A 13531-nucleotide genomic window follows, 5' to 3' on the forward strand; every position below is an offset into this window, starting at 1 on the left:
AGTAAATAATAATTCAAGTATAATCGTGTAAAAACGGTGTATAACATGTAAACACGTATACACATGGTGTGCATATTCATTGGAGATAACGAGTCTGAAATAATTCAATCGCGGTGATGATCGTCCAACTAAAAACGTCCGCAGATGCGTGTGAAACGATGACAGACGTTCGACAGTCACACATATAAAATCACATTGGGTACGCGTCGCGCAGAACTTGCGAAAGAAGGGAACTGGAAATATCTCGAACGAAGTTGTGAAGAAGAGAGAAAAAAAACAAAAAAAAAAAAAAAAAAACGAAAAAAGAAAAGAAAACAAGAAACAGCTGGAAAAAAGCTATCTAAAATTCTGTCGTGTTATATACAATATGAATGTTTGTACAACTAATTTGAATGATTAAATGTACATGTAATATATCTGCTAAATCACACGTGACGGATCTGGACGATGATGATTACGTTAATTATTAACGCCGAGAGAAATGTCGCGGTTTGAAGTCAAAGCGTAATATTTACTCGCCTCGTTACTGTGGTTGCTATTCAATTTTCATGCGGACAGATCTACGGCGTGTAGAGTTTCTTAACAGTTCCTAGAACTAAAATTCTGGGTGTTTACAGTATGTGGATTCGTCTATCTCGGATTCGTATATTAATATAATATTGCTAGTGTCGAACAATTTTCGGCTGATCATCAGCTGTAGCAGCTGCCTCTTGAAAATTGAATCGCAAATAATACCGAACAAGTATATCAGCGACGTATGTAGATTGTGTGCCGAAATTGTATGATATAAGTGTAATGTGCCGCGACACGACTTAGAATTATGCAATGAAATTTGAATAAGTTTTCTCAACCAAATCCCTGACCGCATTTCAATCCGTTATAATACACACCGTTTACACACGGTTGCTGTTATTCTAAACGTCGATATTTTCTTGAACGAACACGTAAAGATACAGTGTTGTTTCTTTTTTATTACAGATCTAATTACCCTGCTTTTGCTCAAACTCTGGCGTCAGGAATGGAGGCTCAAACCGAGGTGAGTGCAGACGCTTATTTTGATAAATAGATGCTTGGGGCATTCCACTTGGAAACACGATATTTGTTTCCGATTTTTATAACAGAAAATCGTCACGAATTAAAGGAATTGAAATTTTCACTGATTCTATGCCAATTTTTCGTTCCACTGTTCTGCCGATTGAAAAAGTTTTTCCTCGAATTGTGAGCGAAAGAATGAAAGCGTTCTCAATCCGTTGAATTGTGCGCGAAATAAGTTTTCGCGTAGTCGAGTTTCAAAGGAAATCAACAGACTGCGAGTCTGCTGCATACGTAATACGTGCGGGTGGTTTTGGTATACAGAATGCATAAGGCTGTATAAACGTTTATAAATATGTATGTGTTCTCACAAGTCATGTTTTTTCTTTTTCTACATTTTTTCGTCTCCTCGTTGCACATCCAAATTTATGCTAAAAACTTTTTGCAACTCCAGCTTGATCCAAATATATGTATAAGATGCACTGGGATCCGAATACAGATTCACAGCATCGTTCAAGAGAGGAGTTCAAAAATTACATACACACATATATCGAGAATAGAGACTTAATTTTGTGGCAATGATATGGAAGATGCTGGTAAGCCGTCCACCTCCATTGCTTGGCCACTTACGACTGTATTCCGAAATAGAAAAAGAAGATACTATGCTGGATTGAAAAAAAAAAACTTGTATGCCTTCGTGGTTTTCAATGTTTCCTAAGACAGATGTGACTTATATTTTGTACAACAGTCTAATATATTAGACATTCAATCACGTAACAGGTTGTGCCGTGTGCAATAATTAGTTTGGGTGAAGAAAAAAAAAAATCTGTTTGGTCGTAGATCCGAAGGTTATAAGTAAAATACAAATTACAATATTCCGTGATATATTGACCTTAATACCTTAAGTTTGCGTAAAATAGCAGTTTGTGGAGTGTTTTTCATATTTTTGCGTTAGAAATTGACTGGCCGATTATACTAGCATAAAACTGTAGAACTATGCTCATGATGGCTTCATACATACTTTTTACTCTATATTTAAATCTATAGAACATCGAAATTGTGATGAACGTTCTTATGTCTGGGACGGTACTGTTCGTAGATTATAAACGTTGGTCGTCAATATTAAAATAGAGATAAAATTCTGCGACCTGCCAAGTTGTGGCCGATTACAGGATTCCTTGACTAAAATGCTCACGATTTTTATGAATATTTACGATTTTGCTAGTAATATGAAGGTAGAATATTTTTTTACAAAATTTTCTGCAATTCCACAGTTGTTGGATAAAATTATACATATTTCTAAGCATGTATCTCTGCATTTGTAAGTTCTCTAAGTCATCGATGAATATAATATTGCTTTCAAATTATTGCTTCCATGTGAAAATCACAAAGAAAAGAATCCGTAACTATTCGGAGGAAAGTTTGAAAAAGGCTCAGGCGGCATGTTTAGAAGCTAAAAAGAGGGCTGCGAATATTATGACGTTACCGATGAAGAGTTTACCTGTGATTTTTGTAATGCAGGCACTGCACGATATATGACCATTTTATTAATATTAACGTACCCACATATTCATTGCCTTTCAAAAAACCAATGAATACGTGGTTTGGAGAAAAGGAGAATAATAGCTGTGTTATCTACATATCGATTTGATGAAAACCATTATTACATCATGCGATTCAAACTGTTTGATTTATGGCCGTTGCAATTTTTTTATCCCTTCTACTTTCTTGTACCGTCAATTAATCTTGAATTATAATTAATGTGTGTTTTATATGAATATTCGGTCAAAGAAACTGAAACTTTTTTTTTATTACGCATTAAATTCCGAGCACCAAGTCCTAGCGGTAACCCGGATGAGAAAAGCGGCGATCCGATTAAGTTACGTGACGATTTGCAGGAAAAAGTATTTTTTGCTCGTTGAAAATTTACGTCGCCTCACTCTACCTGTGTGCGTGTTCCAGCTTCTCGCGACATGTATCACGCTGTCGGAGCAGACTCGACATCGTTCTCCCATACAAGTACACCTATATTATATACGTGTGTATACATACATAGATATGTCTACGCGGTACCTGCACACGAAGCACGCCTGCTAGAACCACGCGCATATCGTACAGCTCGTAAAGATCGTAAGGGTTCATATAATACAGGGAAGGAATGGACGTCGAAATTGTTCTCGGTCCCCCTGAAACCCCGGCGCAGGAAGCACGAGACATACACTTTCGTCTCTCGTTTAAAACCGACCTCGTCCAATAACAATAACTCGCGACCAAAATTACAAGCCGACAAAAAACCAGCCACCCAGCCAGCCGTATTACGCTTTTCAACCTATGCGCACATCCCTAACGTATGCGGTATGTTAGTCTCTCATCCTGATCCCGAGCCGAGGTAACCTCGTTTAAAAGGTACCTCATTCCACTCGAGTATTCCATTTCGACTTTGCTGAATCGTTGTGGGCGCTGAAAACTCATTGGGATATTAAATAGCTGCCATTGTTTTAGCCGGAAATTGCACAGCGCATTTTCGTCATTGGAATCCCTTACTTTTGGTTGAAATCTTTCCATTCTTCAAGATCATCCGTAAATACTTAACAAGAGACAGCGTTTTCTAATTATCTTGCCGATTGTATAGTTACGATGAAAACGCCTTTTCGACCATGAAACGCGGCCTGTACTGATTCGTCGAATTTGGGCGAGATACAAACTTTGGAAGTTGTCGGATTTTCTTAATTCACAGCTTAAATTAGTCAGGGTTTGCTTGTTCATTCACGTGACACCAATGACCTTAACCCAAACCAACACGAGGCCTAAGTTAACATCCGCCTTTCTCTTTAGCCCTTCAACCACTGAATTATGATTATGATATTCAACCTCCTCGACCAAAGTTTTGCAGGACTTTACAGACATTTTTCAAACTCTTTAACTTGACCATATATGGAACCAAAACGCAGCATATTCAACGCTCTGTTCGAGTTTGCTTCACGTGTTTAGTTCCGAATCGAAAATTTGTGGAACAAACGTTCATACCTCGAGTATCCGAAAACTTTTGCAGTAGTGTAACTGTATGGATTACACTCTAATACGCGAATACTATACTCCTGTAATAGCGATTAAGTCGCGTTGTCGTTCATTCCAATTTACCGAGTAATGCTTGCCCAGTTTATCGTACTCGCCAAGGAGTGCGATGGACGTGATTCACCACCTGTCAAAAATCACACGCGATTTTTTTCGTCAGAAAAAGCTCCGTGAAATCGGAATATTTGAAAAATATAAGCTACTAGCTTTAAAACCCTCGCTCGCTGAAGCTCGCCCGGGGTCGGATGCCCAGTGCAGCTGGTTTTTGTGCTCGTGCGCTCGCTACGCTCGCTTAAGAAGTTGGCAGTGTTTTACCAGATGATACGAGATTTACAAGATACCTCACACCCTAGCTGCCTGAGGATTGTTCAATGGGTAATAAGTGTTGATCAATACATTATCGCACGTATGTGCAAATACACAATTCAAGATTGAAAATCTCGAATTACTCGTGAAGGTCAAAAATTACCAGGTCAAGGACTTGGCCAGCCAGAACTACGGAGCGCTTGTCCTGAAAGTCGAGTGTCATAAGGAAGCGTACCTGAAGCGCAGGAACTACGGAGCGCTTCTCCTGGAAGTCGAGTTTCAGCAGGTGGCGGACCTAGAGCGCGGAAACTACGAAGCGCTTGTCCAGGAAGTCGTGTTTCACCAGGTAGCGGACCTGGAGCGCAGGGATCCAGGAGCTGGAGAACCCGGTACTCGAAATCTGCGAAGCACAATTCTCACACGTCCGCTCTACCGCGCGGTTGTTGCCGGACTGAGGAAATCGGCTAGCTGATTTTCGTCGTCGACGATTACTATAGATCGATGACGTCAAGTGAGAAAAATTTTTGGGTGACGTCACTTTCTGAACATCCGAACATCCGAACATCCAAAATTTGGGTTCGAACTTTAATGCTATGTATGATATGATGTGTGATTTAACTCCTTTTCAGCCTCCTTTTTCCTCGTTGCTTTAAACGAGTAGCGAAGTCTCTATCAAGCCTCGCAAGCTCAAAAGCACGTAACGGATCACGGTGGGTTAGATGATTGTGACGTTTCTTATCCCCTTCATGTTGCCGCGTCTGATATTCAAATTCAGACGACGCCTCGGGCAGCTCTTACATTCTTTAAAGAAGCTCAGCCGTTAAATTAGAAGCTCCTCCCGGCGCATGCCGTGGAAAAGAGAACACATCGGTGCCTTGCGAGGACAACGCGATGCTCCCAGGAATATTGGAATATCGGATATGGAAGCCCGCGGAATGCCGAGAGTCTGGCCGCTGCCTTAATTTCAATGTCTTGGCCTCGCAGCTGCAACGTATTACCGAAGGTTGAGGCTCAGCCATGAAGGTTTAATTGCTCGGATACGCTTTCGGATCCAGAGTGAATTAATCATCCCCATTCGCATCGCGACTGGATTCTGGATCCGCGGATTATACACGCCACTCCGGGGAAATTCACCCTCCAGCATTTATCCGTCGCGTTGCAACGACCCCTGCGCACGTTCAGTTGGACGCGAAATATTCATCAAGCGTCTCGGGCTCGAGACACGAGTCGGAATTGCATGATTATCATTTAAGCTACCTTCTCTACGTATTTTGTTACACCCGTGATATATAGCCCACTTTGCTCAAGGTTAAGGAGTTCTTGTTTTAATTGTGCATAATACCGTGCTTGTGCGGATAGATTATACATTAAGTTGTATAACTCGGTTCAACGCAGACGAGACGCCACTTTGTCTTATTCAAAATAATAAATTGCTCGCGGTGAGTACCTCAAGAAGGTCGGTTATGAGAAGAATTACAAAGTTTCTGGGCATGTCCCGCGATATTAATCTAACCGGCGGTTAACCGCCGCGAGGGAAAATTCCTATTTATACCCCGTGCCTATCTTCGAGATAATTTTGAACCGAGGGATAAATTATAATCATCTCGTTAGCCGGTATTTTACCGGTGTTAATTGACGCTTTTGGGCAACCATAAATAATGGCTTTATGGGCGCTCCCTGCTGCCCCGAATTTCGACACTCGATACACGATCCCAGGGTTGTGTCACCCTAGATTAGATCAGGTCAAGGATAATACCCTTGTACGGGGATGTCTCGGATTTATCAGAGTACAGTAGGAAAAGAGACGGGCTTCAGCGATTCCAAGAAAGAAGGGAAAGGGAGAAGAAGAATAGAGAAATGGAATAACACGAGAGATAATCGAACCCCGTGCTATAATCGAACTCTGCTATACGTAAGTGGTCGCATGAATTATACGAGGATCGTGTCTAACGGGGATCAAAGAGTGGGCGATGGTTGTAAGGAAGAATGGGAGCTGGGGAATCATCACTGATACATCAAAGGTGTCGGAGGCACGAGGGAAAAATCAATTCCCCGTTATACCTTTTCCCCAGCATGTATAACATAGGTACGTACATACCTACACATATGTATACCCGCGTAACGCGTTCTCTTCTTCCTCTTTTCTCCGCTTCTTCACGTCGACATGGCTATAATCAATGCTCCGAGTGACGTGGGTCGGCGAATTGTATAATTACGTTTTGCGCAGCGTGCAGTAGGCGCGGACACCGAGACGCCATTAATCATGGACTCTTTTACGGAGGGTAAGGGGTAAGGAGAAGTATCTCATATGGGTTTTCACCTAAAAAAAGTGTCCGCCAAAGAACGGGAAATAGTGGTTCGACAAGTTACCGAAATGGCGCTCGTAAACAATCAGGGTTCAGTCTGATTGGTGCTTTGTGAAACTTTTGCTGAAGTAACGTCATCTTAATTTCCCTCTATCTTATGGATACTTCGTATACACGGAGACGGTCCTCCTTACCTCTCTACCGTCCGTAGACTCGTGATTGGCGAAGGTGAGCAACACCAGCGATTGAAATTCCGTGCACTCGACGCTGCAGCATCGATTCCCCTGGTAAACGAACCGCGGAAACACAAGTTTTCAAGGCGGTCTCAAATACTCTGCATCGAGACAAAGCGTAAATGCATGCTGGAATTGCAGGAAAACTAAAAGTGTCGGCGAATTTTTCAAAAAAGCACGCAAAGATGGTGATAATACGTCTACTATGATGCTCAAATTTACGTTTCAATGACATTCGTTGTCAGAACTTATTTAATGTATTTTGTAACTAACGGTAATATCGAAACTTCTGCAATCCTGAAGCATCGAATCCAAATTTAGCTGTTAGGTATTCAGGAGAAAGACAAAAAAATATAATTCCATTCCGGAGATCCGGAACATTTCAGATTTCCGTTCTGCAGTGGTTAGACTAAATTTACAAGACTCTCTCATTTTTCTTGGCGAAAAAATTTCGGAAGGGATCAATATGGAGGCAGAACATTCGTTCAAGACGTTTCTCGATACGTCAGTCGAGGAGTTACAAGCTTCGCGGAAACGAGAGCACGGGCATAAAAGTATTCGACCGTTATTCGGACATTCAGAACTTTTATATACAGTTTTCAAAGATTTATTTTGACGAGTGGATCGGTTACTGGAATTTGAGCCCGACGGTCCGAACAGCCTGAGAAAGCGCTCACAGGTTTGATCGTAGCACGTGAGTGACTGGATCGTAATATACGAGTCACGATTAGGTGTGAATATAACCGAGGATGGAAATGGACTTAATTTACCGCCGGGCCCTCAACATCCGAGTGTTTCATCCGCAGTTTTAAGTCGCCCGAATTCAATTTGACTACCTGACCGTTTTCCCGATCGCCCAAAAGTTGTCCGATCCTTTCGCCCAAAACTTTTTCCATTCATCATTCGCGTGGGCAAAGTCCTACAAGGTTTGGCAAGAAAGTTCTCGAGTAATTCATTCCTCTGTTACCATAAAAACCAACTGCAGATAACTTCGCAGAAGAATTGGCGCTTATTAATTCCTCGAGCAGCCTAAGCGTGGCATCTTCAAATTATGTGCACCGATTGGTTTTATTCAACAGCAAAAAGGAAGCTGACATGTCACGGTGTTGGCGGAAGTTCTTGAACTCAGATTACACTAACGAGCTATATTTTGTCCATTCATCAGATGAGGAGGGTTTCAAAGACGCGGATATCTGGGATGATCTGGAAACTACAGAGTCGAATAATAAGATGCCCCAGCGTGACGGTGCCAAATGCCGAAGGAAAGAGGAAAGGTCAATAAAGTACCCAACCTGCGAAAAGTTTCCATGAATTAAGTGCGAACTTCTGTCGCAGTCGGAGAGCTTTGACGCCAAGGGTCTATTCAACCATGAAATATCGAGGCTGCACCGACACTCTCATCCGGCACTGAGGATGAATCCTTCGCTGTTATCCTGGAACTGAAAACAGTTTCGAAAATCGAGTAACCCCCAGGGTGACGAGGGCCTAAACAGTGCGAAGCTGAACTTTGGCCTTGGTTCCTGGGACCTTGGCGTGCGTCGACTCTAATCAGTATTCAGTGGCTTCCCCCTCGGCGTGGGCGTGCAGGTCCGTTAAAGCTCCTCAACACCGGAGGAACTTGAGCCGACCTTTGACCGTTCAAGACGTTTGACCGTCACCTAGGGGCCTCCTCTCCAGGGTTTCACGTCGGTCGCAATGGAATGGTTTATTTTATGTCACGGCGGTTAACCCATATACAGCGAACTCCGATTTATGGACACTAACTCGGGGGCTATTTTTATGCCGAATATTGCCTTTTCATGCTGCCTGATTGTGGGCTGCGACGACGAACCCCGGACGATGTGGCTCAAAGGAAGGAGGAAATCGGCCGAGAAAAGATTCCCATTCATCTTTTGGAGCACGGGTCAAAATTCTTTCAAGGAAACTCACGAATAGGTTATACCTACATTCAAGTGGAATATTTATTTATGATCCGCGTATTATCCGTGATGCATCGAACTTCAATCTACGTCAAGCCTTTGGCGTATGGGAATCTGTCACGGGGCACCAAAATTTGAAACCCTTTTGATGGATAAGAATAAGGCTTAGACCGATGTGAAAGGGAATCGAGTGATCTGTGAACATAAATTGGCAACTATTTCATCACGCTCGGCAAGTCGGATCTTGAAGACTTCTTGTAATGTTGTTGCAGTGTTCGCCGAGATTTTTCCACCGACTCCAAATGGATTTTAAAGGTTCCATGGTACGCTGGAATTTCAAAGACTATACGAAGCTGCCAGATTGGGTACAAGAGAGTGGCCAGCCCCTCGGGATTCACCCAACCAAACCTTGTTATAACACGGGTATTCGAGCTTTTATATCCAGCCCTCGATGCTGAGTGATAGAGCCGTATCGTCTGGTACACCTTACCAAAGGTACAACATTCGACCGTGGAGAATTTTTCTCTTCATTCCGATCGATTGCAGGCTTGACGAAACTACTCAAATAACACGGTTAAGAATTTTACGCTGCGGTGGAGTCTTCCTTTTTCAAAAATTGCGCGCGTCAATTGACTAGATTTCTATTTCATGGAGCCAAATGCGAAGCGCAAGCTCGTGAAGTTAGCGAAGTGCCTCTTTTACGTTGCTGCACAGCACAACTACGTCTTATTATATGGTAAATATACGGTGGATTGTCTTTGGACAGTGTTTTCAATGAGGAGCAAGCGGAGAGCCCCCCTCGTCTTCTGAGGAAATAGCAGAGTTTCCCGGGTTAAAGTGCTCCATGCACCCCATAACAACCAGTTGCTACGCTTATGATACCACGCTGCTTATCGATCTCTCGTTTGACGAGACTTACTGCAGACGACCCTCGGGAGGCTCGTCCTTTGTGTCATGAACACTTCGTATTTAAGTTCCCATTCCAGGTCCGGAGTATTTTTAAGAGCCCCGCGAACCGTAAAGAATGCATCACTTAAAATTGCGCGAAAAACGTCGAGGGAAAGAAAAAACAACGAAGGCTGCCAGCATCCGACAGGTGTTGTCAGTTGATAATTGATCGAGACTTCGGCACAGGTTTGTTGCCAAGAATTGGCTTCATATCAAATTTCATTGAATTAGCAAGAAATGGAGTTTTTTCAGAGAATGCTGCAAAATTTTAAACTTTGTATTTTTTATATTTTATATTTTGTGTTTTATATTCATGTTATATACACTAAGTGGTAAAATTTTAAACTTAATAGTATTTAAAAATTCCTTAGCTGTAATAATTTTTACTTCCGTAGGATTGCTTGCTAATTTTTGCTGGCTCGACTAAGTAATTAAATTATAACTACTGCCCCCGTCTCTGTTGCACGTATTTTTATATTTATCCTCCAGATCGCAAGACTGCGCATTTTTATCGCACAGATTCGGACGTGACGATTTCAGGTTCGCGAAATAAGGTGTCACGTTGTGTCTCAGGGTTCGTGTCGTCGTTAAATTTATCGTCTCAGCTTGTCAGTTTGATAATTCATTTTTTCCATCCTCTCTTTATTCCTTTGCACATTTCATAAAGTATAACGAGGGGCAAAACTGCGCTCCTTAAAAAATACCGAACGTTGCTACACGGGAGAATTTATACCCTTTTCATCACCGGCCATACGTTATATACACGGTAAGTTTCACGACGTCGAGACACGTGAACCCCAAACTCGGGATAAGACTTTCATTTTTTGTTTGAGACCGTATAAAAATTCCATAGCGCTTGAATTTCAGCCGTATTTTCGGATCACGTTGAGAACTAATTTTCATTTTCAATGCACACAACTTCCCTCGTGGGATTAGCCTTAGCAAATGGATTAATAATTTATCGGACAATCTGCTCGCGCACATATCTCATATATACGTTATACGTATATTTATGTACACAACGATTGTTTGCTCTGCGCAGATCGAGCTTTCCGTCAGCAAAATTTAACAATTTCATCACTAATTTCGAAACACGTTATACGAACACGAACTCGATAAATTTCAAACAATTTTTCCGCCTAATGCAGGAAGAGTATACAATGCCTCTGTGCAGTGAGATTTCCGATTTCGCAGTGCAATTTATCGGCGTTTCTAACAATTAATATCAGAGAGCCGACTAAAACCCATCGAGTGGTTTCGCATCAGGTCGTGTTTCTCCGTTTCTCCGTGTACAACGCATCCTGGTAGACGAAAAACGAAAGAAAACGAAACAAAAGGTAGCGTGACGCTGAGTTGTAAGATTTGAAATGAAAAAGCCAAGGAGGCAGTCAGTCGGCAATACGCAAGCTAACGAGAGGATACATCGCTGGTCGTAGATCCAAACACCTGCCGCCATACACATCTAGTTATAACGTAGGTACAGGCATAAATGGTGGAAGAGAGCTACGCGGAGGGAATAACAAACTCTTTAGAACTACGGGTATAATAATGGGAGTATACGCGTTGCAGGTATGAATGCAAAGTGCTGCGAATAAAAAACAAAGCGCTGCACTTTTTTCCCCGAGTGTCGGATCGTCCGGGCTATCTAGCGCGAAATTTATCACGCCTTCGCAATTTTAATCACATTATTTTCACGGTATGTCCAGCGTATTGTGCGTTTGTAAAATAACGAGCGACGTGAGACTCGTACCTTCGAAATTAACGTTCAAATCCCGGTGGATTAATTTCGTTGCGATTTGCAGACAGTGAGCAGTGCATTCCCAGTTTTATAATGTACGTATTATGCAAACACTATGTAAAGGTATGTAAAGCGCGAAAATTTACGACGCTCAAGTTCTATTCGCAAAAATATCCAGAAAACCGAAGTCGCGAGTTCCGAGAGAAATGTGTGTACGTAGTAGGGCAGAAGGTTATTTCCATACGCGCAGCGAGCAATTTTCTTCGCAATATTCTGAACGGTTGACATCATTACTATTTTATTCATACCGCTCGGAATTTTCAACCTTCGGAAATTGAACCACTTGACAAAAAAAAAAAGAGAGAAATGTCGCAGAAGGGACGGAATGTGCAAAATATTTATTACTGAACATAAGAGAAAGGAAGAAAGAAAATACGGATGAGAGTTATACAGATGCCAAAAGGATAGATAAATATTCAAATAGCATAGCATGTGATTTCGTCCTTCGTACACGAAAAACTTCGCCATTGTGAACCGAGATTGTGTGTGGAGGGAAAAAGGCAGGTCTTTTCCTTCAGGCGGATTCCCTGACCCACATTGAATGAAAAGTGAAATACTCGAACGAAAGAAAGGGTCTTTTAGTACTTTTAGTATCGCTCTAAAGTGTTATCTGGTGCACGTTAATTGAGGAAGGCACGCAGGCCGTTGAAACCTCTGGTATGTCTCGTTTCTGGCTTCGCCAACTTGCTGCTCGTACATGTCGTGATTTGAATGCGAGACTGCCTTTCGTGTCATTGCGTGTAGATTATCCGGAGGCCCAGCCAATTCGAAAAAAACACCCAATCTAAATTCCGAAATGTTACTATCGAAGGAGAAAACGGAGGCAAAGTTAATAAGACGAGTGGCTGAATGACATGCAGGCACGTGAAAAGTTTTGCAAATCACATTTGAATTGCTATGAAATATAAATGCCGTCGTTTTTACGGAGAATCAGTTCTCGGGAGAACCACGCGGCGACGTTTTTATCAGACTTGTTAAAATCTTTTCTTACCCTGCGGTTTTTTGGCCAAACATCTGGTTGTTTGTTTACCCTAACCGAAGGCAAAAGTTACACGGGAATCTCGGGCGAAAGTTCATTGCGTATATATAGCGTGGTTGTTTGAACTTTCAACAACGAACAAGTCGACACAAGGTTGGTAATTAATTATTTCAGGGGTGTAAAATACAAAGAAAAAAATACGAAGAAGCACATGAAAGTTTCAGCTTTTTCATCCTGATGTAGGTGAGCGCGAAAACAATTAACAAATTGGTACAGCCGCGTCTCGACGCACGTAAATTAACGAAACCCATCCTTGGTTCTTACTACACGTCACTGGAATAAATTAAAGCAGCGGGGATTCTCCTTTGTTGCTCTCTTCATACATTAACGCGCGTAAACGTCACGCTGGCAATCAAATGGAATAATTATTTTTGGCCCAATCACGTATGCTTCATCATTGTCACGAGTAATGGTTATTTTTATTTTTTTCCAACCGTGATTAGATTATATGTAATTAATAACGCGTAACTTGAAATTGTGTTCGTTTGAGCAGGTTTGTAGACCGAAAAGCGACGCCTTTGATTGATTTTATTGGTAGATAGTCGTACTTTGAATATTTATTAAATTAATATATTCGTGAGCTACGACCCAATAAACACACACCAGTATAAATTTCGTATATGAAACGTCGAAGTCGTTTAATAATGGTATAAGTATAAAATTCAACCGTATCACATATACTGTAATATTTCGGATGGATATTATTCGTATGATTACTCTGTTTATTATGCGTATTTCATTATACAGAAGTTTAAAATACGTATTATTATAGCAAAAGCAACGTATAGTATATTTGTTCATTATTCGTACGAAAATCGTTTAAAACTTATATGTTTAACGATGTTGGTACTCCATCTTTCAACGTTTTATCAGAA

General features: G+C 41.6%; 1 protein-coding gene across 7 annotated transcripts in view; it reads left to right on the forward strand.

Annotated features, from left to right (window-relative positions):
• LOC107220245 (calcitonin gene-related peptide type 1 receptor) overlaps window positions 1–13531 on the forward strand; it is a 182970-nt gene that overhangs the window by 10759 nt on the left and 158680 nt on the right. For all 7 annotated transcript variants that reach the window (XM_046730968.1, XM_046730964.1, XM_046730969.1 and 4 more), the window contains one exon: window positions 979–1036. Coding sequence is in view for 5 of the 7 variants with exons in the window: in XM_046730963.1 (XP_046586919.1) it covers window positions 979–1036 (58 nt within the window). In the remaining 2 variants the exon portion in view is untranslated. The remainder of the gene's footprint in view (window positions 1–978; window positions 1037–13531) is intronic.

Source organism: Neodiprion lecontei, chromosome 2 (assembly GCF_021901455.1).
Source record: "Neodiprion lecontei isolate iyNeoLeco1 chromosome 2, iyNeoLeco1.1, whole genome shotgun sequence".
In the NCBI taxonomy this organism is placed as follows: domain Eukaryota; kingdom Metazoa; phylum Arthropoda; class Insecta; order Hymenoptera; family Diprionidae; genus Neodiprion; species Neodiprion lecontei.